At 50.3% G+C, this 23432-nt stretch overlaps 9 protein-coding genes across 9 annotated transcripts; 6 read left to right on the forward strand and 3 right to left on the reverse strand.

Annotated features, from left to right (window-relative positions):
• Positions 1-392: 392 nt before the first annotated feature.
• Positions 393-1116, forward strand: ASPSYDRAFT_140037 (putative translocon-associated protein, alpha subunit; the record flags this gene model as incomplete). The annotated part of the gene is made up of 2 exons (XM_040841006.1): positions 393-778; positions 837-1116. Coding segments are annotated over 2 exons (666 nt in total), but the record flags the coding sequence as incomplete, so codon positions are not given.
• Positions 1117-1522: 406 nt separating this feature from the next.
• ASPSYDRAFT_85019 (DNA 5'-adenosine monophosphate hydrolase) lies at positions 1523-2437 on the reverse strand (the record flags this gene model as incomplete). Its single annotated transcript, XM_040851456.1, has 2 exons — positions 1523-2274; positions 2359-2437. 2 exons carry the CDS (start codon positions 2435-2437, stop codon positions 1523-1525), a joined length of 831 nt encoding a protein of 276 aa, XP_040708842.1.
• A 348-nt stretch (positions 2438-2785) lies between these two features.
• Positions 2786-6960, forward strand: ASPSYDRAFT_367477 (RNA helicase). Its single transcript, XM_040845466.1, has 2 exons — positions 2786-2939; positions 3049-6960. The coding sequence occupies exons 1-2, from the start codon at positions 2892-2894 to the stop codon at positions 6586-6588; spliced, it is 3588 nt and encodes a 1195-aa protein (XP_040708843.1). The 5' UTR covers positions 2786-2891; the 3' UTR covers positions 6589-6960.
• Positions 6961-7823: 863 nt separating this feature from the next.
• On the reverse strand, positions 7824-10268 carry ASPSYDRAFT_367930 (cyclin family protein). Its single transcript, XM_040845472.1, has 4 exons — positions 10114-10268; positions 8865-9962; positions 8271-8804; positions 7824-8221 (listed from the first exon to the last, which is right to left on the reverse strand). The coding sequence occupies exons 1-4, from the start codon at positions 10123-10125 to the stop codon at positions 7961-7963; spliced, it is 1905 nt and encodes a 634-aa protein (XP_040708844.1). The 5' UTR covers positions 10126-10268; the 3' UTR covers positions 7824-7960.
• A 989-nt stretch (positions 10269-11257) lies between these two features.
• On the forward strand, positions 11258-12136 carry ASPSYDRAFT_39828 (uncharacterized protein). Its single transcript, XM_040845965.1, has 2 exons — positions 11258-11274; positions 11334-12136. The coding sequence occupies exon 2, from the start codon at positions 11500-11502 to the stop codon at positions 11755-11757; it is 258 nt and encodes an 85-aa protein (XP_040708845.1). The 5' UTR covers positions 11258-11274; positions 11334-11499; the 3' UTR covers positions 11758-12136.
• Positions 12137-13372: 1236 nt separating this feature from the next.
• ASPSYDRAFT_39830 (uncharacterized protein) lies at positions 13373-14258 on the reverse strand. The gene has a single exon (XM_040845966.1). It carries the CDS (start codon positions 13839-13841, stop codon positions 13635-13637), a length of 207 nt encoding a protein of 68 aa, XP_040708846.1. The 5' UTR covers positions 13842-14258; the 3' UTR covers positions 13373-13634.
• Positions 14219-16354, forward strand: ASPSYDRAFT_27003 (putative C6 finger domain protein; the record flags this gene model as incomplete). The annotated part of the gene is made up of 2 exons (XM_040844345.1): positions 14219-14995; positions 15068-16354. The coding sequence occupies 2 exons, from the start codon at positions 14219-14221 to the stop codon at positions 16352-16354; spliced, it is 2064 nt and encodes a 687-aa protein (XP_040708847.1).
• A 1130-nt stretch (positions 16355-17484) lies between these two features.
• ASPSYDRAFT_39831 (putative DNA-directed RNA polymerase III RPC4) lies at positions 17485-19688 on the forward strand. Its single transcript, XM_040845967.1, has one exon. The coding sequence runs from the start codon at positions 17706-17708 to the stop codon at positions 19527-19529; it is 1824 nt and encodes a 607-aa protein (XP_040708848.1). The 5' UTR covers positions 17485-17705; the 3' UTR covers positions 19530-19688.
• An 818-nt stretch (positions 19689-20506) lies between these two features.
• ASPSYDRAFT_140752 (uncharacterized protein) lies at positions 20507-23346 on the forward strand (the record flags this gene model as incomplete). The annotated part of the gene is made up of 4 exons (XM_040841076.1): positions 20507-20888; positions 22047-22428; positions 22735-22949; positions 23069-23346. 4 exons carry the CDS (start codon positions 20507-20509, stop codon positions 23344-23346), a joined length of 1257 nt encoding a protein of 418 aa, XP_040708849.1.
• Between the last annotated feature and the right edge of the window lie 86 nt (positions 23347-23432).

Consider the following 23432-nt stretch of genomic DNA (forward strand, 5'->3'; position numbering starts at 1 on the left):
CGTTTATCAATTGCGGAAACCGCAACGGGGAGCTGTGGCTGAGTCAGCGGGCCTGGGGAAAGAAACGCCAACGTGGAGCAAACTGCTCTGTCGTTTGTCTCTCTTCCACCCCGATCTTTCGTCCTCGCCCTCTCTTTCTCTTCCTTTCTTTTTCGACCTTTCGTCTTCCCTCCAAGCATTCCTAGGTCGTTTCAGATCCGGCATCACCCGTCCCAATGGCTCGCTTCGCTTTTCTCTCCCTGGCTTTGTTCTCGGTTCAGGCCTTGATTGGCGGCACTCTGGCAGCAGTACGTCGCAGATCTACTGTCTAATACAAGTCGCAATTGGGCCGCTGACTTGAAGATTCTCGAATTTAGGATACGGCTGAAGAATCGTTTGAAGTGCGGACCCCCGCCGTGACCGCGCAGGCTGCATTCCCTGCCTCTGAGATCTTCGGCGTGAAGCTTGTCAATGGTCACCCCACGCAAGCCTTGGTAACTTTTACCAATAATGAAGCCTCTCCGGTGACTGTAAATTTTATTGGCGGTACTCTGTCTACTTTAGACGAGGAGGGCACGCTAGTTCGCAACTTGACTGCAACTCGCTACGGCGTGGATATTCCCGCTGGTGAGAAGGAGAGTCTGAGCTATAGCTTTGCTACCGAAATGCACCCTCAAGACCTCAGACTTTCTCTCGCCTCAGTTATCTCCGACAGTGAGGGCCGTTTCTTTACGGTTTACGCCCACAACGGCACCGTTAGCGTCGTAGAGCCAGAAACCAGCATTTTCGATCCTCAGATGTAAGCTCGTGTGCGCACATGCCTCGTTGAAATCACGGCTAATCTTTTTTTGTTTCAGTATCTTCCTTTACTTCTTCCTCCTTGCTTGCTTTGGTGGCGTTGTATACTTCTTTTATACCGTTTGGATTGCACCATACTTCCCCCAGAAGCGCAAGTCCGCCAAGCCAGAGGGCTCGAAAAAGCCCTCAGGTGCCTCAAAGAAGGCCGAAGCCCCTGTTGACAGCCCAGCTGTTTCCTCCGCCACGACCTATAACGCCGAATGGATCCCTGCCCACCACATCAACCGCCCTGAAGCCAGGAAAGTCAAGGGTTCCTCCCGGTCCAAGTCTCGCGCATAAACCCGTCGGTTTAGGTCCGGTGTCTTGTGAGCTAGGAGAGCTCGGAGCCTTGGACCCGGAATTCGAACGGAAACGTTCGTTTTTAAGAGGGTCCGGCTTAGCACGATATTTTTCTTTTCCCCTTTGAATCCGATTTCAGGGTTAGGGAACTTGGGCACTAGATTACTGAAAATGTAATTGCTACAGTTCTCGTCATATCTTGGATTCTCCGCCTGTATATTTACAAACATTGAACTTTGCTTCTTTGAGATGCGTTTGGGTCACAAGCGACTGCCTCAGTGAGGATGTGGACATGAACATGGGAGTTTAAGCTTGATAATTTCGCACACAGTATTACTGTAGAGAATGTCATGTCCTATGGTTCTACAATGCTTGAAGCTTCGCTTTCTTTTTTTCCCCCACTGACTCACAGTTGCCTCCATTCGTTGAATTCTGCCTCGAGATGTTTCTTCAAGGCAGTGAACTGGTTTCCAAAGTCCCGGCCACAACGCCAACATATTAAACTTCTTCGTAAATAACCCTGTCGGTCAGGATCTCTTCGTGGGTCTTCTTTGGCCAGGGGAAAATCATTGATGTCGATAAAGAATGGCGTAGAAAAGCTATTGTAATGCTTCCTGTGCTTGAGACGGTCGCTGTAGCGGTCTACAGAGATAACATGGATATGCAGATGGTTCATCGATGGCTGCGCATGTATTCCGCACATGATATCCCTCTCCCATTCCCTTCCTACAGGCAATATTTCAACCGGCGGTTCGGCATCAAGCGCCTCTTGTCGCACTCTATCACCGACCGAGTATTTTCCGTATTTCCGGCGAAGTTCACCTACAGCCAACGTACGAACCTTTTGTACTTCAATCTTGACCTTTTCCAGGAACTCGGCATCGTCGAACGCTACGACCGGGTGAAGACAGGCCTTTTCAGGGTCGCGTGGGAGGAGAAGAAGGTGCAGCGTGGATTTGGGGAACATGTCATGGATAAGAACAAAGTCGTCGTTGTAATACACAACGATATTCGGCGGATAGGATTCCGGCTTCGCGATGTAGGCGCCTAAACCGTCTCGAGGATTGGGGACTCCGTAGGCCTTCCTTTGGATGTCTCTCGATAACCCCCCACTGCTATGTTTCGGCTGTTTGGTTTTGGGGGAGAGAAGCTCTGCAACTGGATCGCACTCAATTAGCTAGCCATTCGTTCCGGTGCAGGGTAATGCGCAGTATATATAAACGTGCGGAAGTATTTACATACACGCATCTCTCTTGGCCGGCTGCTGCTGAACTTGCGACGCAACTTTAGCTCTTGGATCGGAACTGTTTTCAAACCCCATGTTTCCACCAGCACGAAATGAGCGTCAGGTTCGAGTGCCACGATGGGAGCAAATAGTCTCGCTCACTATCAGCTTCCTCCTCATGCTGGTTTGTCGGGTTCAGTGCACGGTAAAGTACAGCGAGTACGAGGTGGCGCATTTCGTTCCTTCCCCGCGGACCCGTGCACAGAAAAAGCTGCCTGAGGCGGGGACCCAAGTCGGGATGATCGTCCGCCATTGTCGCACTCTAACCACCAACTAAAAACAAGGTACTCCACGGGCGTCAGCGTCAGGAATACTAACTCCTTGCAATGCCGCCCAAGAAGAAATCCGACGCCCGTGGAGGCGCGCCCAAGCCTGGGACGAAGCAGGCGAAGGCCGCGGCCGAGCGAACGGCGGAGAGTGCAAAGAAAGCACCGCAACCAGCGGATGAGCAGAAAAAGCCTACGGTCAAGCAGGTCATTGGTGGCGCATCATGGACTGGGAAATTGCCGGTCAATTTGATGTCGGAGCATTGCCAAAAGTACAAGTGGGAAAAGCCAGAGTACACTATGGTGAGACGAGCAATTATCCCGCTATGTGCCCGCATTCAAGAATCAGTTTCATGCTAACGATTTCACTGTTCGAAATAGGACAAAGTTGGAGGAGGATTTATCTCATCTGTGATACTGAGACGTGTTGATCCAAAGACTAGAGAAACGCTCACACTTCCTCCCATACGATTGCCCGCCGGCTTCAAACAATCGACGGCGCTAGAAGCGCGCCACTACGCTGCGACCTTCGCCCTATTTCATGTATGCAATAAGACAAACCTCCATATGATGCTCCCGCCGGACTACAAGAAACTTTGGAAAGAGGACTTCGAGAAGTTGAAGGCCACAGAGGTGAAAAAGGGCGATAGCTGGCTGTACGAGGCGGACCCATTCCTAGCCAAAAAAGAGCGGGAGATCGCGGCTGCGGAGCTTGAAAAGAAACAAAAGGAACGCGATGCATCACAGGCCAAATCCCCCGGTAGCACGGTGAATCTAAGCTTGGGGCCCAGCGGTCAACATAAAGGGACAAAAGTTTGGTCGAGTGCACCCAAGGTTGACCTGGGGAACAAAGTCCGCCGTGAGATTGAAACCCTTGTACAGGAGCATACCATGTGGAATCCATACGGTGTAGAGATTCCCGGGCCCGAGCGTGAGGCTCTGATTGAAGAGTTTACGAAATTAGGGTTTCGACGGAGTCACATTGAAGAAGCTAGTGCTGCGTGTAAAGACCGAGAAGAGGTGTTGGAGTGGCTTCTTATCTACGTGCCAGAAGATGATTTGCCGCCTTGGTGTCTGCCTGAGAAGTATTCGGTTGGAGTCACGCTGGTTAGCGACGACCTCGCAAGAGAGTCTAAACTCAAACGACTTGCATCTGCTGGATATCCGGCAGATCTTTGCGCACGAACGCTGGACAATAGGAAAGGCGATGAGCTTGCTGCAGCAGAGTCTCTTCAACAGACTCTTGTCCACGGGGCCGCATCCGGCGCCTCTCTACTGATGAATAGCGAGGATGGTTGGGCAGAAGAACAAGAGACGCTTGAGGCCATTTTCGGTGAACGATATTCTGCCAAATCGTCCAATACTTGCGCGATTGAGTGCGAATCGCCGGGTGGTGCAGGGACAGTGTCCTTTCGATTCCAGAGGCCTTCAGGGCATTATCCTTCATTTGTTCCAATAATATCTATTCAAACAGAAAACATTCCTGCATACATCCGCCTAAGCGCTGTTCGCCAAGCTGTTAGGTATGCAGAAGAGAATTTCCTTGGGGAACAAATGATCTACAACATCATAGACTGGCTGGAAACCCATTTACCAGAAATTATTCAAGATCCAGGGAAACTACGGGATATTTCAACTATATCGGCACCACCCGTTACGCCCACCGAATCTTCTTTTGAACTTCCTACACGCCAAAGGCATAAACATGTGAAAATGGTCGATTGGTCTCCCGGGTCATCGAAAAGCCTTGCTGTTAAAGAAGCTTGGGAGGCAAAGCAAAATACCAAGCCTCAGCGGGCGATGATTCAACAGCGAGAATCACTTCCAGCCTGGAGCACTCAAAATGCAATAATACGCGCTGTGAATGAACATCAGGTCACAATTATCTCTGGAGAGACAGGTAGCGGCAAGAGTACGCAATCAGTGCAATTCATCCTCGATGACATGATCAAAAAGGGACTTGGTGGCGCCGCAAATATCATCTGCACTCAGCCCCGTAGGATCTCTGCACTAGGTCTGGCAGACCGAGTCAGCGACGAAAGATGTTCGTCCGTGGGCGACGAGATCGGTTATATTATTAGGGGCGAGTCAAAGACTAAAGTTGGATCTACAAAAATTACATTTGTCACAACAGGTGTGCTGCTTCGTAGAATACAGGCAGGCAGCGGCTCTGGCAACATCGCAAGCTCACTCGCCGACGTCACGCACGTTGTTGTGGATGAAGTCCACGAACGCAGTCTTGATACCGACTTTCTACTGGCCCTCCTAAGAGACATTCTTCGTCATCGCAAGGACATCAAGGTGATTTTGATGAGTGCGACTCTCGATGCAGACATCTTTACACAATACTTTGGCGGGCATCAATCTGTGGGATTGGTCCATATACCCGGACGAACATTCCCTGTGGATGATTATTACCTGGATGACGTTGTTCGCGAAACGGGATTTGCTCCGGAGCTCACAGAGCGAGGTCTTGATGAAGATCCAGTCGCATCTTCGGCGGCAGAAGAATCGTTTGGAAAGATACTCCGTTCCATTGGAATGGGTATCAACTACGAATTGATTGCAGCTACCGTTCGGTATATTGACTCCAAGCTACAGGATCAGCCAGGGGGCATACTGATATTTTTACCCGGGACAATGGAGATCGACAGATGCCTGAATGCCGTAAAAAAGATCCCCAACGCATATCCATTACCTTTACATGCGTCTCTTCTCCCAGCTGAACAGCGGCGTGTATTCCAGAGTCCTCCTAAAGGGAAGCGGAAGGTTATCGCAGCTACCAATGTCGCTGAAACATCAATTACGATCGAAGATATTGTGGCCGTCATCGATACAGGACGTGTGAAAGAAACCAGCTATGATCCCAAAGATAATATGGTTCGTCTACAGGAGGTGTGGGCGTCGCAAGCTGCTTGTAAGCAACGGCGAGGAAGAGCTGGTCGTGTTAGGGCCGGTACATGTTACAAGCTCTACACTCGCAAAGCAGAATCAAGCATGGCTCAGCGGCCAGATCCTGAAATCCGCCGTGTACCATTGGAGCAGCTGTGCCTTTCTGTACGTTCTATGCAAGGAATTGACGATGTTGCCTCTTTCCTCGCAAACACCATCACACCACCGGAAAGCATTGCAGTCGAGGGCGCCTTAAGCTTCCTACACCGAGTTGGAGCCCTAGATCATGACAAGCTCACAGCTCTTGGGCGATATCTGTCTATGATTCCTGCAGATCTCCGTTGTGCAAAGTTAATGGTATACGGATCCATATTCAATTGCATCGATGTTTGCATCACAATCGCCGCTATCCTAACAGTGAAAAGCCCATTTGTCTCCCCTCGTGAGAGACGGGAGGAAGCAAACGCCGCCCGAGCTTCGTTTTCCAAAGGAGATGGCGACCTCCTCACAGACTTAAACGCTTATCAGGAATGGTCAAATCGCGTCAAGGAACAAGGCTACTGGTCAACACAATCATGGTGCACTGCCAATTTCCTCTCTCATCAGACTCTTCGCGATATCTCATCAAACCGAGCTCAGTTTCTTACCTCACTCAAAGACGCTGCAATCGTTCCCGTCGACTACTCTGAAACCTCTCCTTCCTTCTCAAGCCTTAACTGTAATGCTACCAACCGTAGCCTTCTTCGCGCCCTCGTCGCTGGTGCGTTCCAGCCTCAAATCGCGCGCATCGCATTTCCAGATAAGAAATTCACCAGCTCTATCACCGGAACCTTCGAGGTTGACCCAGACGCCCGCACAATAAAATACTTCAACCAAGAAAACGGCCGCGTCTTTATCCACCCATCGTCCCTTCTCTTTTCAGTACAGTCTTATTCCAACGCCGCCACGTTCTTAAGCTATTTCACAAAAATGGAGACGTCAAAGGTCTTCGTCCGTGACTTAACACGTAAGTATTATAACCCTTCCTGACAACATTGATAGATGCGCTCTTTTCCGACACAGAAAGTCCCAAAGAAGAGCTAAACTAACAATATAAACAGCGTTCAACGCGTACTCTCTCCTCTTATTCTGTGGCTCCATTGACCTCGACACAACAGGCCGAGGTCTCATCGTCGACGGATGGCTACGCCTCCGCGGCTGGGCCCGAATCGGTGTTCTGATTTCGCGACTCCGCACGATGGTCGATGAAATTATCGCAACGAGGATTGATAACCCGAATTTGTTTTTCAACTCCTTCTCTTCGTCTTCGAATGCACCACCGGGGAAAGACAGGATGGAGAATCGGGTTATCGATGTGGTAAAAAAGCTGGTTGAATTTAACGGGTTGGATCGCTAGAATGTCGGCCTTTTTTTTTTTTTCTCTATCCTTCTTGGATCAACGACGAACAATATCTGTATACCGGATAACTGGAAAGTTTTTAGACTTAGAGGTATATACTAGGGTCGACATGCCATCGAATTTCGAATGGAGATACTACAAATTGAAGTCTTCAGTGACTCCTGAATCAGAATTCCGAAGAGGCTCAGGAACCATCAAACAATCCAGAGGACTTCCTTGAGTCGCTGATTACCCTACGTGCACCGGACATGTGATTGAAGCAGTAAAAAAGATCCAATATCATTACTTAGCGCCATAATCCTGAGCAATAACCCGTGAGATATCAAAGTTGCGAAGCTAAAGAAAAGGACTGAGTCCCATTATGAACATAGGGAATGAAAAAGAAACCATATCAAGGGTCGGTTCAAGCCATAAGCATGGGATTTAAAGCATCATGGAGTTGTAGCGAGAGTCGTAGACGCCGCGGAAGAGGCCACCTCTTCCAACCACCTACGACCAACATGGCTTTTGGTATCTTAACTCATGAAAATGATGCTGGAATAAAAAGGAAAAACTCCACCCGCTCAGTATCCGATTTCCATCATTACCACAACCTGTCTAAATACCAAATGCGTAAGAATCATAAAAGAGCCCAACCGTCATCAAAGGCGTAGAAGGGAAAATAAAGAGAAGCTGTCAAGACCCTGGTAGTCGAATTGTGTCGCACACTGGCATTTTTCGACATGTTGTTTTCGTTGAGATAAAGTGGGAATAAACCTGCTCGTGGCGGCCAGCGTCCATATCACATATGCCAGATAAGGCCTGAATGGCTGTGAGAATGGCACAGTTCTTAAAACTCACATCACCATTCTGGTCCTTTTTTAAAGGCAATTGGTTCATTGCAACAAAGGAAAAACGCGCATGGTCAATCGTTCTTGTCAATGCAAAAAGAAAACGTTGACAAAGGGAAAAGAGACAAGAAAAAATATTTCAGGCAATAGAAACAAGCACACGTATGGGAGACTATACTCGCTTATAGTGTGCTGGTTCTGGTGTCATCTTGCGCTCGAGAATATAACCCTCTTTGGTTGGCTCTGGAAGGCGAAAGCTTTTCCTCATTTCGGCTTCAACAAAGAGGGAAGCAAGTTTGAACCGCTTATCGGTGTATTTTTCGTAGATAGCCGCATGGTGTTTGCGAGGCATCTCACAGCATTCCATCAACAGAGAAACGAGTGGGTAAAGCTGAGCATAGGTGTATCCAGCATAATGCACGTGGGCGGGTGACTATTGAACCGTCAGGCTTGTATATTTAGGGAAATAGAAAATGACATACCCATGAGCCCTTCCTCAGCATCAGCCTCGCCAGGCAATGAGCACCTGCAGCTAGGAAACTAGCAGGGCTGCCAACAAATCGCTCGTCCATAATGGTAATCTCCAGGAAGTACTTCGCAAGTGTACGGGTTTCAAGATCGTAATCATCAGCTTTGCTGATTCTACGCAGAAAGCTCATGGGACCAGGATACCCCAACTCAAACTGAAGCATGCTCAACATGAACCGCTCGGCCTTGAGGATTTCATCGATTGTGTAACCACCATCAACCATATAAACAATCTCCTGCACTGACGGGCAATTGATCTCTTCATATTTGGCAGCAATGAAAATAGCGGTTGCTCCCACAAGCTGAAGTTTGCCGAGCGAAACGATCTTGCAGGAAAGGAAGCGATCAATGTAGTTGACACATAGAAAGAGTGTTTCAGGGAGCAACGAGAAGCGGTGGTGGACCTGCACCAGCCAATCCATGAGAACAGATCGCATGGACCACTGGATTTCAGCTTGATTTTCCATATAATGTGCATTGGGCAACATCTTGATCTGGGAGTAATTGTAAGCATAATTCCGTTCTTGTGGTCAAACAAGTGTACATACCTCCTGTTCTCTCATGTACTCAAAAATCTCCTCACTATATTCGGCCACCATGCTTGTGTCACAGTAATCATCTTCAATGTCTTCAACCGTCCGAGTAGCCTCGACGACCTGTTTTGCGAGTGCCAACTCTCGCTTGACTTGCTGGTTATATCTGGGGAACAACAGCGTGGTCGCTCCACCTGTTGTGTTCTCGCTTCGGGAACGGTAGGAGCGAGCAGTGATGTAGCCATCATCTTCCTCATTCTCTTCATCCTCATCATCCCAATATTCCTCGGGTTCCGACTGCTGAGGTGGATAATCATGGGATACACGCGAAACCGTGGTGGATTTGCTCGAAGTCTTCGAACTTGACTTAACTTCGCGGGAGTCCAACGCAGCGTGGCGTTCGCGAATTTCGCTGGTTTGCTGCAATCCAGCTTGCACCATGCAATCATCGTCTTCGAGTTCCTTGATGTCTTTCTCGTCTTCATCGGCTTCTGATTTGGCCAGTGACGCCTCAAGCTTGCTCAGCTGGTTCTCCAAAATTTCATCTGAATCGACAGCTTCTTTCACATCGTCCAGCTGTACACTTTCCGTGTAACCTTTGTTGTTGCCTTCCTTTGGTTCAATGGTGGATTCCTTGGATGTGGGTTCTCTATTTTCCGTCAATGGTTCTAAATGGTCTTTGAAGACCGTAGCGCGCTTGTTCAGAGTTTTGCGGGTATTGGTGTTCTGTTGCTGTCCTGCAGTTTGCTTCGAAATTTCAAGCGGCTTCGGGTTGGTGACATTGCTCAGCAGACCTTTCAGTCCGGACATCGATACAGGACGTTGGGCAGGCTGAGAGAGTGCAGCTGGCTTCTTCTCCACAACCAGTGGCGCTTTCTCCAGCACTTTGGAAGGCTTCTTGCCCGCGAGGGAGGAATCGTCGCGGTTACCATGGACTAGTTTGGCAGTGTTGCTGACGTCTCCAAAGGCTGCTCGGCGAGGTCCGTTTTTATTGCCACCATTCTGAAAGTTTGACGACAGCGCAGTAGTGGACTTGGTTCGCTGGTGGAGTGTCTTGTTCGCGGCGAGAGGGAAGGGAGCATTCTCGTCCGCGCGGACACGAATCCGTTGGGGCTACAGTTAGAAATAAGTTAGCCCATTCATTGTCAAGACATTAACAATAAGCGTCTCAAACGATGGAGCATAGGATAGCTCCAAGATGCGTATGGCATGTTGTGGTCCGTGGAGCTGTATGGCAAGGCAGGCAACGAGAGAAAAAACATACCTTTGCGTCCATTGTGAAGTAATTGAGGACTGAGAACCTTCACCAGAGTGCATACGACAATCCGAAAGAACGCCAGGCGATTGTTTACTTCCTGGCTTCAGGCGTGGGCAGGGTTGTCGAGAAGTAGGCCTGGAACGGCGAGCTGATACTACTCAAAGTCGACCCCAAACAAACAACAAAAGCCGCGCCAAGTCTTTGAGACGCACCGGACAACGACTCAGTCAGAAGGCGAAGACTGCTCTCAACCACGCGCGGCAAAGAAGAATATTAATGAAGGGAGAAGGAAAAGTACAACTCCATGGGGCCCGGCGGAGTGAAAAGAAAAGAAAGCGCCTTCACGTTCAGAAAGGGCTGGAAAACAAAGGGATTGCAAGCAAAATCATCCGACTGCCTGGGGAACCGCATTGCTCAAAGCGGTTACTTCCTTTTTGGGAAATCGTCAACAACAACCACGCTAGGCTCGTTCCGGTCGCAGGGCCAAGTAGATTATGTCATCATTGTTTGCTGCGTTTGCGGGGTACCTGTAGATGACATCATCGCTACACGTCTTCCCAACTGTACGCAGATGTGTCCGCCTCCAATACGACGCCCACCAACCACCCACAAAATCAAGAATAATTATTTAAATCGTGCATTAAGTACCTGCGATCGTACATGCGACATGGGCTGTAGGTTTTATAAACTCTGTGGCGCGCTGAGCCCGCGCAACTCTCAGGGGCCCAGAACGCGCGGGTCGGCACGCGTCCGTAACCCATTAAACACGAACTCACGTGATTGCCGAATTCCGCCTCACTGCCGGCCGTTCGCAATGGGAACTCTTCGATTCGATACGCTGCAACTTCAAAAGTGCGGAGATTGGGCTGCAGATACAACGTTTCGCAATAAATCCTAACCGGCGATTACCAATCGGTCGGAGTCCTGGGGAAACGGTCGCTGGCCTGTGTCAAAACCTTGCGGGAAATACTGCCACCCAAAATCTGGTTCAGAAACAGGCTCTGAGAGCAAAAATGTCATTTGTCCGCAGGGGATGGCTGGGAATTAATTTCGACGTCTTCATCGCAGCGCTTCTGTGAGGAGGTGACTCCGTACGCACCCGGACGATTGCCAGCGTCGCCAGAAAAGCCACAAGATCCCCAATGTGGGACGCGGATCCGGCGGTACCTATCATCATCAGCCTGCGGGTTCGGAGCCTTTCGTCGCATTTTCAGATGAGCGACCACCAGGGCAAAAGGAACCTCCACCGAGGTCGCCATCGTAGAGCGCCGTTGAATCTCGTTGGGACGTTTTGGCGCACAAACAGTACTCAAGGTATTATGTGAAGGTGTCGCAAAACGATGGCATCGAACCAAGATTAAGCGCTACTCTTTATCGGCGGAGAGCTGTTGCATGCAATCCGCCACCAAACTTTCGGTGTACACTTCAACTAGTGATTTCTCGAAATGCGCTGTGTTGAGAGCTCACCGTTCGCTCCTCGACAGGAAAAAAGGCCCCGCCTCGTTCCGAAAGAACCTAAGGAGATCCCAGTCGTTTGCATCGTCTCTCTTTGCTTTTTTCAGCCTTTTCTTTTGTCGAGACTCACGGAAGGCGAATGCTTCTCAAATTATTCACACGCTCCAACTTGACATCAAGACCGATTACATATGATACATATATTATATATGCGACGCCCGGAAACGCTGGGAAGATTCACATCCTCCAGCCTCCCCCACCAGGCCAAGGGCGTTTCTGATTTCTTCTTTTCGCTCGCGCCTCATCGGCCCATGCGCTTCTCCTCATGGAACCGCGATAATCAATGTTGAGTTGCGACAGATTTAACGCAATATTTAGGCGGGGACCCTTGGGAGACCGTGCGATGTCGCACCGGCCCTGCAGGGTTGGTAATAACCAAGAGCGAACCAGTCGAGTATACCTCCGAAGATAACTACCAGTAGATAGAACAGAGGATCTCCGCTGAGCAAAGCTCAAGGGGAAACCCTTCCGTAGAATAATTCCATAATTCCATTAGTTATCGCGAACGAGGGAGGGGTAAGCGATGGTTTGGAGGAGAAGTGGCTCGTGAGCGAGTCTGGACAGGCGCAGATCACGAAAAGACGCAGTAATTGGTGCGGCCACCCACTTGGCTGGTGGGTGGTGGCTCTTTTGACAATTCATCACAACGCTCACGCGGGTAATGCGTTCGTTCTGACTGTCGCTTCTCTCTGTTTCTTAACCCGTCGAGTCGTAAATTCCCCTAAATCCAGTCGGTCCCGACCTTGATGATTTGCGCTGCAGTCTCTCACCCACGCAGCATCTAGAGAAATCTAAGCTGCCCATCAATCGGTCATTTAGTAGTCGGATATTGAAAACATAGACATGTAGCTCTTGAAAATCAGATTTTTAGACTCTTTTTGACCTACAACCGCGGCGGTTCCTACCCGGTTGACTGTTGCGCGCCAGGGATGTCCACGGATATCGACAGTATACACCTCGTGCTACTCGGTGAACAAGGCGGCAGGAATACACCCCCCGAATATACATTTCATCAGTCTTCTCTCACTCGCGCAAAAGGCGCAATCGAATCAAAATGGCCAGCGACTAAGACGCTGCTAGTATAAATTGTTTTGAGAGCTCTCCGCCAGTTGCTGGCCAAGATGGTGACCCGAAAGGTCATTCGACGTGGCTGCGCGGCTTGAGACACCCCTCCAGCTTCTGTCCATCGCTCTGCCTACGTTTGCAATCTCCCGCTGTTTGATTTCGCCGGAGTATTCCAGAAATAATATTCAATTAATTAATAGCAATCAAAATTACGGAAAGTGTGCGCAGAGGCAGTAAGTTGTAGATATTCGGCGCTCAGAGCGAGCGGCTGTCGCATTTCGCACATCCTCAATTACGGCAGACTGGCTCAGTCCTGGAAGCAGGAACTTTTGAGTGTAATAGAAAAACTGCCGGCGATCGGTATTCTACAGTCCATTTTACACCTGATGCGATTCGTTTTCTATTTTCGCCCTCGGTTGTCTATGCTATATCGACCGGAGGCCTCGCAAACCAGCAGTTTGCGACGTCCAAAATTGCAGCGCAAATGGCCCAAACAAGAGTAGATAATAAAACTTGAGAATCAATTCAAATAGGATGCAATGTAGAAAGATGGTAGTGGGTGTTGGCGAGGGCAATTGAGGGCTGCCAACCCAAATAGCGAAAGTGATGCTCTCGCTTGGAGGTGAAACCGGATCATCGCTCTTCATTCTTCCTTCTCAACCCAACACCTTCACCACCACCCGTCCAACTCTGCCCCTTCTGCGACTCACTGTCCATCGCTACTTGGTTAGTATACATTCCATGTCCTCCGCAGGTCCACGGTCTATTCTTTGATTGCCCTCGAGCCTCTCTGTTCCCCTGGCTTGCTCCCGTTCTGCATGGTCGATGCCACCGCTAACATAGCCCAACAAGCGCTGCGTAGAATCGACTCACCCTCTCTCGTCCACCACCATCGAACCGCTTCGTCCGCTATCATCGACTGCCTTCTCGCGGCATTCATACATCTACTAACCCTGTGCGACTCTATAGAGAGTCTCTGGATCCGGAATAGGTGAGTCTCTCGTGCTCTCAATCCTCTTCCGAGCGTTTCGGACCGTTTCTTCCTCTTCCCCCTCAACCTGCAACGTCTGCAACCCATCAGGATCCAACAGATGGGAGTCGACATCCAAAAACCTAATTGATATCCTTTCTTTGAACCGCTTTATCCCTCCCATACTTTAAAAACTAAATATATTGACGCTGGTGGCTCCTTTCTGCCTAGTTTCTCGTCGTTGTCCCATTTTTCCCTCTCTCCCGGCCCAGTCGCTCCCGGCTGTTGCGACTTGCATCACCCTCTCACCACCCACCACCTTCGGTCATCAATCGTTGCGTCAAAATAATCGCGGGTGAACTATCTATCAACCAGTATTCTCTATATTTCTTCTTGTGGTAGGTTTGGATGGACTCTGCCCATACCCTACTACTACCGACTCACTCTACCTTGACCCTCCCCGCCCTCCTCGCTTCGTCCTCTCGCTCAGCGAACAGCCAGTTGATCCTATAATACATGTAGTAGAAGTGTGGTAGCACTCCCTATTGGACCGTTTCCATCATGCAGGCTGTCCAGTATGAACAGCTTGCCTCTCCTGGGGAGTCGCCTACCTACACCGATCATCGGCTCCTTCAAGACCTCTCCCCAACCAAAAGCCCGACTCCGAAAAACGTCGCTTTCGAGCTGCTACTCGATGAAAACTCCAAGGCCCGAGCCCGTATCCCCATGCGGGTGCAAATTTACCCTCATGATACCACAGACTCCATTGTCACCACGGTTAAGAACTTCTATGGAATTTACGATGGCGCTGCCGGTGTTAGCTTTGAGGATGAGCACAACACCACCCTCATTGCAAGATATGAGAATCTAAAAAATAACATGACGGTGTATGTTCGGGTAATGCCCGTCCAGGCCTACGAAGAGGGATACGGGGATATGTATTATGGTCCCATGCCCATTGACAATCGCAAACGCCCCAGCCTGGGGGAGCCATTCCAAATGGCATCAGCAATGCAGGCAATGCAACCCTCAGAGAATGGGCAATCACCGTCTCGACCAGCGTCCCGAGTCGCTCGCAAGCGCAGCGTCTCACCGTCCGGGAGAAGCCGTCGTAGCGCCTCACAGCACAAGCAGCTCTCTCGGCCAGGGCTCAAGAGTAGGGGCTCTAGCACTCATGGCAGCATCTATGATGATGCTGGATATAGCGATAGTGACGGCGGCTATGGCTCCGTTTCTGGAGCAAAGAAGGCTCGAAGTGAACATTTTGCCAGCTCAGAGATCAGCATGGAAAATATTCTTCAAGATGGTCGTCGCAAACGACCCAAGTTCGATAGCTCTGTGAGTTGAGAAATAATTATTCTCAATACTTTCTCATTGATCGAGTTGCTGATTCTCTTTCTCTAATAAAAGGAACTCCCATTATTCGTTCCTCCTCAGGTTCCTCTCACTACCTCAACTTCCTCTATCTCACCGCAACGTCGCTCTATTGGGCAGGAAGGCGTCGGCTCACCATTTGCTCGCCCAATGCACCGTTCACACAATCCTTATCAACAGCCGTTGCCCTCCCCTCAAAGTTATGGGCACAGTGATCACATTTATGGTCCTGGTTCCACACGAAATGGCATATATACGACCCCAATGGTTCCAGAGCATGGGCACCGTCTGCGCGACCGAACAACTTTGCACTCATCGGTGCCGTTTTCAAATCCTGCTGGCCGAACTGGTGGTCCCGGGATCCTTCCCACTCCTGACCCTACCATCGCCAGCTGCATCTCTGATGAAGATGTTGCGATGCAATTGATACGCCTTGGGGATGCCTCCAATTTCTCTCATGGACGCACCTCGGCATCGACCCTCGATGATGCATTTAGCGGCGCTGCTGAGGCTGCATCATCTACTGGCGCAACAAGCGACGGTGAAGGTTACAGTGAGGACGACGATGATTTACCTGCTCGTCCCCGGGAGAGGCTCGACTCAAGCCCGATGCTCCCACCAGGCACTGCCAAACACACACACAAGCGGTTGGATGATATTCTCCCCAGTTTTGACAGCTCCGACGCTAGTTATGACAGCCCTGACAATGAGTATCCTCATGATGACTTCGAGGGCGGCATGGTTAAGAACGAGGTTGATGAAGATTCCTTTCATGAGTCCATGCCAAAGGCGAAGAAGGTCAAATCTCGAGCCATTAGCACGACCTCTTCTTCAAAGGCCCGTGGCCCCAAGTCAACGCAAATACGCCCGAACAAGAATGGAATCAAGAGTTCCTCTACTAGTGCTTCCCGCAAGGTCAAGCCCACACCAACAGTTCCCAGTAACAAAGCTGCACCTCCTCAGGTTGCCAACCCTGCTCCCCCTCGGAAGGCTTCAACTTCTTCTATCAACGGCCAACACCCGTTAGCCGCTGATGAGGAGGATCTCTCAACAAAACCACGCTGCCAGAGGTGCCGCAAGAGCAAAAAAGGGTGCGACCGACAGCGCCCTTGTGGACGATGCAAGGATGCAGGCATTGGCATCGAAGGTTGCATCAGTGAGGACGAAGGGAATGGCCGCAAAGGTCGCTACGGGCGTCATATGGGTGTCCCTGTCAAAAAGACAGGTGATGCTATTTCAGTTACTAGTGAGGTGCAAGCGCCAATTCCCGCCGTGCCTATGACCGCCTCAGTGGTTGACAAGAGCAAGAAGCGCAAGCGCTAGGCATCTCTCGGCCGTGTCCATTGGAGAATGGTCCTCGCTCGCCATCTCCACCGAAAGCCACCCGTCGTTTACGCATGTACTTTTTCGACGAATAAAATTGTGAACGAGCATGATATAAGGGGATGGAAATAAAAAAAGACTTGAGGAGTTTGCGCGTGCTGGTCTTGTCCGACATAGACTACCGAAATCTACCCGTCTGGCCTTTCTGATGATACAGAAAAGGCGTTGGCATACATCCACCCTTGTTTCCCAAGTTATCGGAGTCTTTGCTGGTGATATACTATATGACTTCCACCTTCCCAGGCCGCTATTGCTCGCACCGGCCATGGACAACAAAAAAGAAAATAAAAAAAAAAAATCCGCTTGTACTTGGGAGCTGTCGTTTTGCAGTTTTGCTTTCGAAAATTGGCTTCAGGCACATGTTCTCGGCTCTCTTTTTCTTCCGCTTGGTTGTCGCTTCATGAGCCGACACCCCTCACACTCTTTTAACCAACCGAACTCACATCCGACCTTGCTACATAACACCTCACCTGCCTACATTGCTTGTCTTGTTTATCATGGATAGTCTAGCGATTGAAACTGAGCGGGTTGACTTAAAGATCAAGTTTTTATCTCAGTATTGTGGAATTTCTTTTTGGCGTTTGAGTTGATTGTTTATTTACACGGTGCGCCAACGATCTGGTCTAGTCACCTTCACTCATTTGCTATAAAGTGCGGATTTAAATTGCTTTCATTTTATATTCTTTTTCTGCTTGATTTTGTTTTAATTGTCTTTCATTGTTTGCTTAACCAGTATTGTCTATCTGGCTACTTAAGTGGCTTAAGTAGGGAATATATATCCTGGGTTGAGATATGATTCTAGCAGATAAAATTTAGATTGACGGACGAAGTTCCCGCTACCTACTAGTATCATAGACAGAATATCTTAACCGCTACATGTTACCCCAGAATAGTCATTGCTAGCCTCGATGAATTCTGCTACCGTGATCTATGTATGTATACAAGCACAACGGTGGAAGGAATTATCGGAGCCGATGATTGCAATTTCCACATACGGTTTAGTGTTGTTATTTTATCTGCCCCGCATTTCCGCCTTTAGCCGCGCGCTTCAACTTTTTCTTTACCGCCAAAAATTGTCGAGCGATGAGTCTTCGCCTTTCAATCACTTGACATGCTTTGAATTACGCTTGACGGTCTCGTCAAATTAGCTTCGAGTGTTTCTTCCTTGTCTGGGTCTTGTATTTCAATTTCCTACTCTCTAGGCTGGGACCTAGATTCCCATTCCACCTTTCGACCACTCTCACATCCAACCACACTATTACACCTCCAGTAACGACTCACGACCATCATCATGCCTCCTAAAGCCGGTCCCAGACGAGGGGCATCCTCAGCACCCGCGCGAAACAGCAACAGCGGCGAGTCCGGCTCCAACCCTACCCCTAATACCTCCGCGAGTCCCGCACCAACCCCCGCACCAGGCACCACGACGCGAGCACCGGTGCAACGATTACAGTCTCTCAAGAAGCGTGCGCCTTCGGGGAGCATCGGGCCTGGACCCGCTCCCAGTGCAGGATCTGGACCAGGGGAGCCCTCGAAACCGACGCTGAAATACAAACCGCGAGCCGTGGGACGACGCAGCAAAGAAGAGCGAGAGGCGATTGAGAAACTTGAGGCCGAGCGGCATGCAGAGCGGTTGGCAGAAGCTGCGGCAATCCAGCGCGGAAAAGCGAGTATGGCAGCGCGGGGTAGGGCCGGTTTCGCCGGACGCGGTGGGCGTGGAGGAATGATGGGAATGTCTGGTGCGGCGGGACCACTAGGCTCCGGATTCGCTGCACGGAGGGGTCGCGGAGGGTCGAGGTTTGGAACCGGCGACTCTAGAGGGACATCAATGTCGCGGAGGAGTAAATCTATGACTGCCGGGGCTGCCGGTGGCAATGGCTCTGCTTCTGTTTCATCCGACGAAAGCGATGGGGAACTCAGGGTCAGCATTGATAGGATTAATTTGGAGAGTGACGCGGATGATGATGAAGAGGAGGCGGTACTGGACCAGAAGAAGAAGAAGAAGCAGCAGCGCAAGGGGAAGATTGCTTTGGGGAGTGCAAGGGACAAGGGTCTACGCCCGATTCGGGTAGAGAGACACGAGCATGAGGATCGGGTGGTCAGCGTGAATATGGAGTCCAGTACAGCTAAATCCACCGAACTTCGGGAACAGGCGAAGGGAAAAGCCAAGGATGACGATGCGCTCTTCGTGCAGGACGACGAGGAGACGCCCACCGAGACTGAAACCCAGGTGAAGCAGGAACCTACGGACGAAAACGACCAGACGATGATGGACGTTCCACATGCAGAAGAGCCTGTTACTACGGATGACGGGTTATTACCCGCGCCGAAGAAGAAGGTGCGGCGGAAGCTGGACTCGAGGGAACCGTCTGTGCCCGCAGCGAAGGACCCAAAGAGTTTACTACGGACCAAAGAAGATATTGAAGAGTATGATCGACATGCAGAAGATCTGGAGCTAGTCAAGGACCTGTTCACCAAGGAACCTCCAACGAAACCAAACGAGTTTACGGAAGGGGCGAAGGCCGAGGCAGAAACGACGATTGATGAACAAGAGAAGGAAAAAACAGAAGAAGACAAAGAAGCAGAGCCCCAAGACGATAAACTAACGGGGCAACTCTTCTTGATGCAGTTCCCTCCTATTACCCCTAACCTTATCGAACCTAATGCAGATGGAACGAACGCCGATGGCGAAGCTACCGACATCCCCAACCCCGCTGCGGCCCAAGCCGTGGCGCAGAACGCAGAGGTCAATGGCGCGCAGTCGGATATTCCTGGGCTTAAGCACGAAGAGGAGTTCGAAGTGCTCGACGGATTGGAAGAATCTACCGCGGCACGCACACAATCCAAGGTTGTCACGGCAGCGGACTGGCAGCTCAAAGCGGGACAGGCTGGCAAATTGAACGTGCACGCTTCGGGCCGGGTGACCATGGATTGGGGTGGGATCAGTTTCGAATTAGATCGCGCGGCCGCGGTTGATTTCCTGCAAGAAGCGCTGATCGTGTCTACGCCGCCGAATGTGACGGAAGATGTGGTAGATGACGAGTACAAGGTGTGGGCGATGGGACAGTTAAGCGGCAAGTTCACTGTAACGCCAGACTGGGAAAAAATACTATGATGCGGACCGCAGTACGCCCGGCCGTGTTGGAGTATACACCGTACACTAGGAGGAGGTAGGAATTCAAGCCAGATAGGTTCGAGTTGTCGTCATCAAAGTATGCAGACATCGTCAAAGCCTCATTGCCCGGAGTATAATAATAAGCGTTATGCATCTGCCTTGAATCTTGATATTTTTAGTGAGCCCTGTTTTATTGGCTGTGTTGCGTCATGCAGGCTGGACCGCCTTGAAACGCCTCTTCCTCAGTGGCCGAGGATGTCAATCCCTGCACCTGCCAAGACCATAGAAGTGGGACATCTCGTTGGCAACGAATCCCTGACAAGCTTCAGACGGTTGCACGAGACAGGGATCGGCCCACGCTAGCCCTCGCCCGTGCGGACGCGGCACAGATGCAACCAATGGGAGCGTGGCTATTGGGGTCCTGTACGACGCCAAGGGGCTTTTCTTGGCCAGGGTCAACGGTTTGGCCTGTCAGCGTGTAGCCTCGGATCCATCGACAGAGCCTTGCCCCTTTGGCTACCAATTGCTGTTTTGTTTCTTCTCGATCCAAATTTCCCCAGTTCCAGCTTTCCAGCCCTTCAATGTTCCTCTCTGCAACATTTTGAACCTGCCTCGACTTTTCCTTCTCAGCTCATCGTTGATCCTCAAACACATGCTGTCTGGAGCTCCTGACTCGACTTCTTGAGCTTGAGTTTTTGGGTGGCGCGTCGAGTGGTTCTCTTTCTCGCCCTAGTCGTCGGGATACCGGTGGACACTCGCCTCAGGAGGTTTGCCTGCCACTCGTTTCAACCGGTCTCGGTCTGGCCTTTTTTTTTGCGGCTCTCTTCACACGGCTCGCTATTTATCGCCTCGAGCGGCCCGTCGTCGCCCGCGACCAGACCGTCGCAGAGATACTTGAGCCGTTGCAACCCACTATCAACCCTCGTTTGCGACGCGCATTGATCAACTTCTCATATCCCAGCAATTCAACCCTCATGATGAAGCCCTCTACATTGATATTCTGCCTTGCACCCACGATAGCCATCGTCGCGGCTGAACCTCTTCCACATGCCGTCGCGCGCAGCCCGTCACTACCGGACGGCTCCCCGTCAAGACCCTTACCAGACCTACGAACACATCCAGAAGACGAACCGCAACTACCCTCAGAAGCGCAACAGATGCTCCATCTACAGGTTGCAGATACCCAAGCGAAACCAGACATGGTGTCTCTTCCACTTCTTAGAAGGACAGCACTTTCTCTACGGACGCCACGGTCGTCGACCGAGTTGACCAAGCGGAGCGAAGGCACATTAGGACAGACACCTTGGATTGGAATGGCTATAGGGCTGACGTGCACGACCATGGCAGCCGTGATGCTGGGTTAATCATTTTGCGTCACGCCTAGAATTGAGCGAACAAACTTTTTTTTTTTCTTCTCTCGACAATCGAGGAAGGCTTCTTCTGCATCTGGTGTTTGGCAGGCATTTTCCTTTCCCATTGTCCACGGGGCGTTTGAGCTTCCGTTTTTTCTTTTTTGCTGCATGAGCGTCTTGCATCCAGCGCGCATTCAACCGATCTACATACGGCTACGCTAATACCGGGAAGACCTTACGATTTTTTGACTTGTTTACTTTCACTTCTGCAGACCTTCTTCCCCTGCAGTGCTAGTGCTTGCATTTATATCTACCATACCTTACCATACCATACCCACCAACCCATGTATAGACAGGATTGCTGACGGTTACTTGTACGTGTACATGATATCACTTCTGTTAGCCCAGTGAACGGATAAGCCACTTCGGAACATAACACTATTCTATTCTAACATACCACCTCGAAATATACTTTTTTCCTCTCAGCTAAAGGCCTTCAAATGCGCCGTAACCACCTGTTTCAAATGCTTCAACCCTCATCATAGTCCTTAAAAGAGGCAACCGCGTAAGCACTGAGATACAGACGAGTAACCAGCTCCGTCCCCAGTCTCCCGCTCTTAGGATTCAGCCCTTGACCCTGGTCGTTTTAGATTCTACAGTACTGCAGGTGCTGCAACCATGTCCGAGGTACGTTGGGAAACATAATTCCCACTGATGCCACAGAGGCTGGATGCAAAAGCTCGGTTTGAAGCATAGCTGATGCTGTCCCCGTTTAACCGGACCATAACTTTGATTTGATATATACCTGCTTTGGTGTTTTTTCCTCGTCTTCTTCCTCCATTCCCACTAGATCGATCGTCGTATTTGGGGTCCCGTCTATGTTATCTATGCGAGAAGCCAAAGACGGGTTTCGAGCAATTGTTGCTCCCCTGGCCCTAGTCTGCGAAGAGGTCACAATGCCCCAGTTCGCAGCGTGGCAGGCCCGCCTACAAGACGTCAAAGAAAAAAAAAGGAAAAAAAGGACATGTTCAACATTCATGGAGCTAAACGCCCTTGACATCGCTAGCAATAGCAGGGATCTCCTCGACTACCCTCGGAAACTAGACAAAGGAATTGGCGAGGAGGTGGCAGTGGCGTCGACATAACCTTAATGGTACAGGCTGAGCTGGACCAAAGCCACGGGAAAGCCAAATCCCCGTGGATATCTCAATTCTGCAGAACAGGCATGAATGGGGTACTCTGGGAGATCTACACAAGCAAACAGAGCGCCCAGACCCTAACTTACCAGTTTCTCAGTCTTCCATGTCCAGAGGTCAAAACAAACAGCTCGAGGGCGATGGCCGAACACGTGACTGTGTAGATTCTCTTAACGGCATCCTCGATCTTCAAGTTTGGTTGCTTGTCTTTGAACACGAGCGCCTCCAGTCAGAGTGCGGCAAACTGACAAAGACCGAGTATCCAGTCGGAGCGAGAGGCTGGCTGTCGCACAGCCTCGGCCTCGATGACAAAATTGCAGAGGACAGCCTGAGTGCGCCTTGGGCTTGGGTGTTCCTTAGTCTCCTGACTAGTTGTGACGAGGAATAAAGGAAGTCCAAGTGAGGTTGGCCTTGGCTTGCTGACTGGAGTTGGAGTTGGGGCCACTTCCATTCCTATGTTCATCATGTCCAACCTGATTTCTTCCCCAGGTTTCTTCTGAGATGTGCAGACTCTCCATAAATCATTCGCAAGTCTTTTGACATCCGTCATACTTATTTGTTGTTCTTTCCAGGCCTAATAGCATTCCGCCTCGTGCTTTTATTTACAACCTCCGGTGTAGATAACATTATCAATCCACCCTTCCGCCGAGTCCCTAGATATACAGCTCACCACGCGACAAGGGGAAAGAGCAGAAAAAAAAAAGGAAAACGAAGTAGTAAAATGTCAGAACCAACCCCTACCTCTAGAGGCGACCACATTCCGCCCGAGATCCTATCCTCGGAGGTCCCCATCGGCCGCGAACTCGGTATTCTCTTTGGATTCCTCATCGCCTCGCTGGTGATCATGTCCGTTTACGCTGTGGTTTGGCGAGGTATACTTCTTTCCTTTGCCGTTTCTCCCTTACCAACCCACCTCCTGATTAGTGCCTCAAAAACATCCACGGGAAACAAATAAAATTAGCTGGCTAACATATCCATCTCTCACTGACAGCCATCGAACGCCGCGAAGAAGAGCGCGATCGTCTTCGACGAGAGAAACTCGTTGCGCGCGGGGTGCATCATGGTCGCGGGGGGATCCATGAGAAGATGCTGGACCAGGAGGTCTTTATGGGGAGGGCGGAGCTTCCTGTACATGGATCTCGGAGCCAGAGTCGGACTCGCCGAGAGGAGGGCGATGAGGACGTGACAAGAGCTAGGACGGGGGAGGGGACGATGAATGGCGGGTCTGGTGCGAGGACAAGGGCGACGATACCGATGTCGATGTCATAGAATTGGGTCTATGATCAGCTGGAGAGATGGCATTGGTAGATTCGTGTTATGACTTTTGGTTTATGCTTGTCGTTATAGTATCAGTA

Source organism: Aspergillus sydowii (genome assembly GCF_001890705.1).
Source record: "Aspergillus sydowii CBS 593.65 unplaced genomic scaffold ASPSYscaffold_1, whole genome shotgun sequence".
Classification (NCBI taxonomy): domain Eukaryota; kingdom Fungi; phylum Ascomycota; class Eurotiomycetes; order Eurotiales; family Aspergillaceae; genus Aspergillus; species Aspergillus sydowii.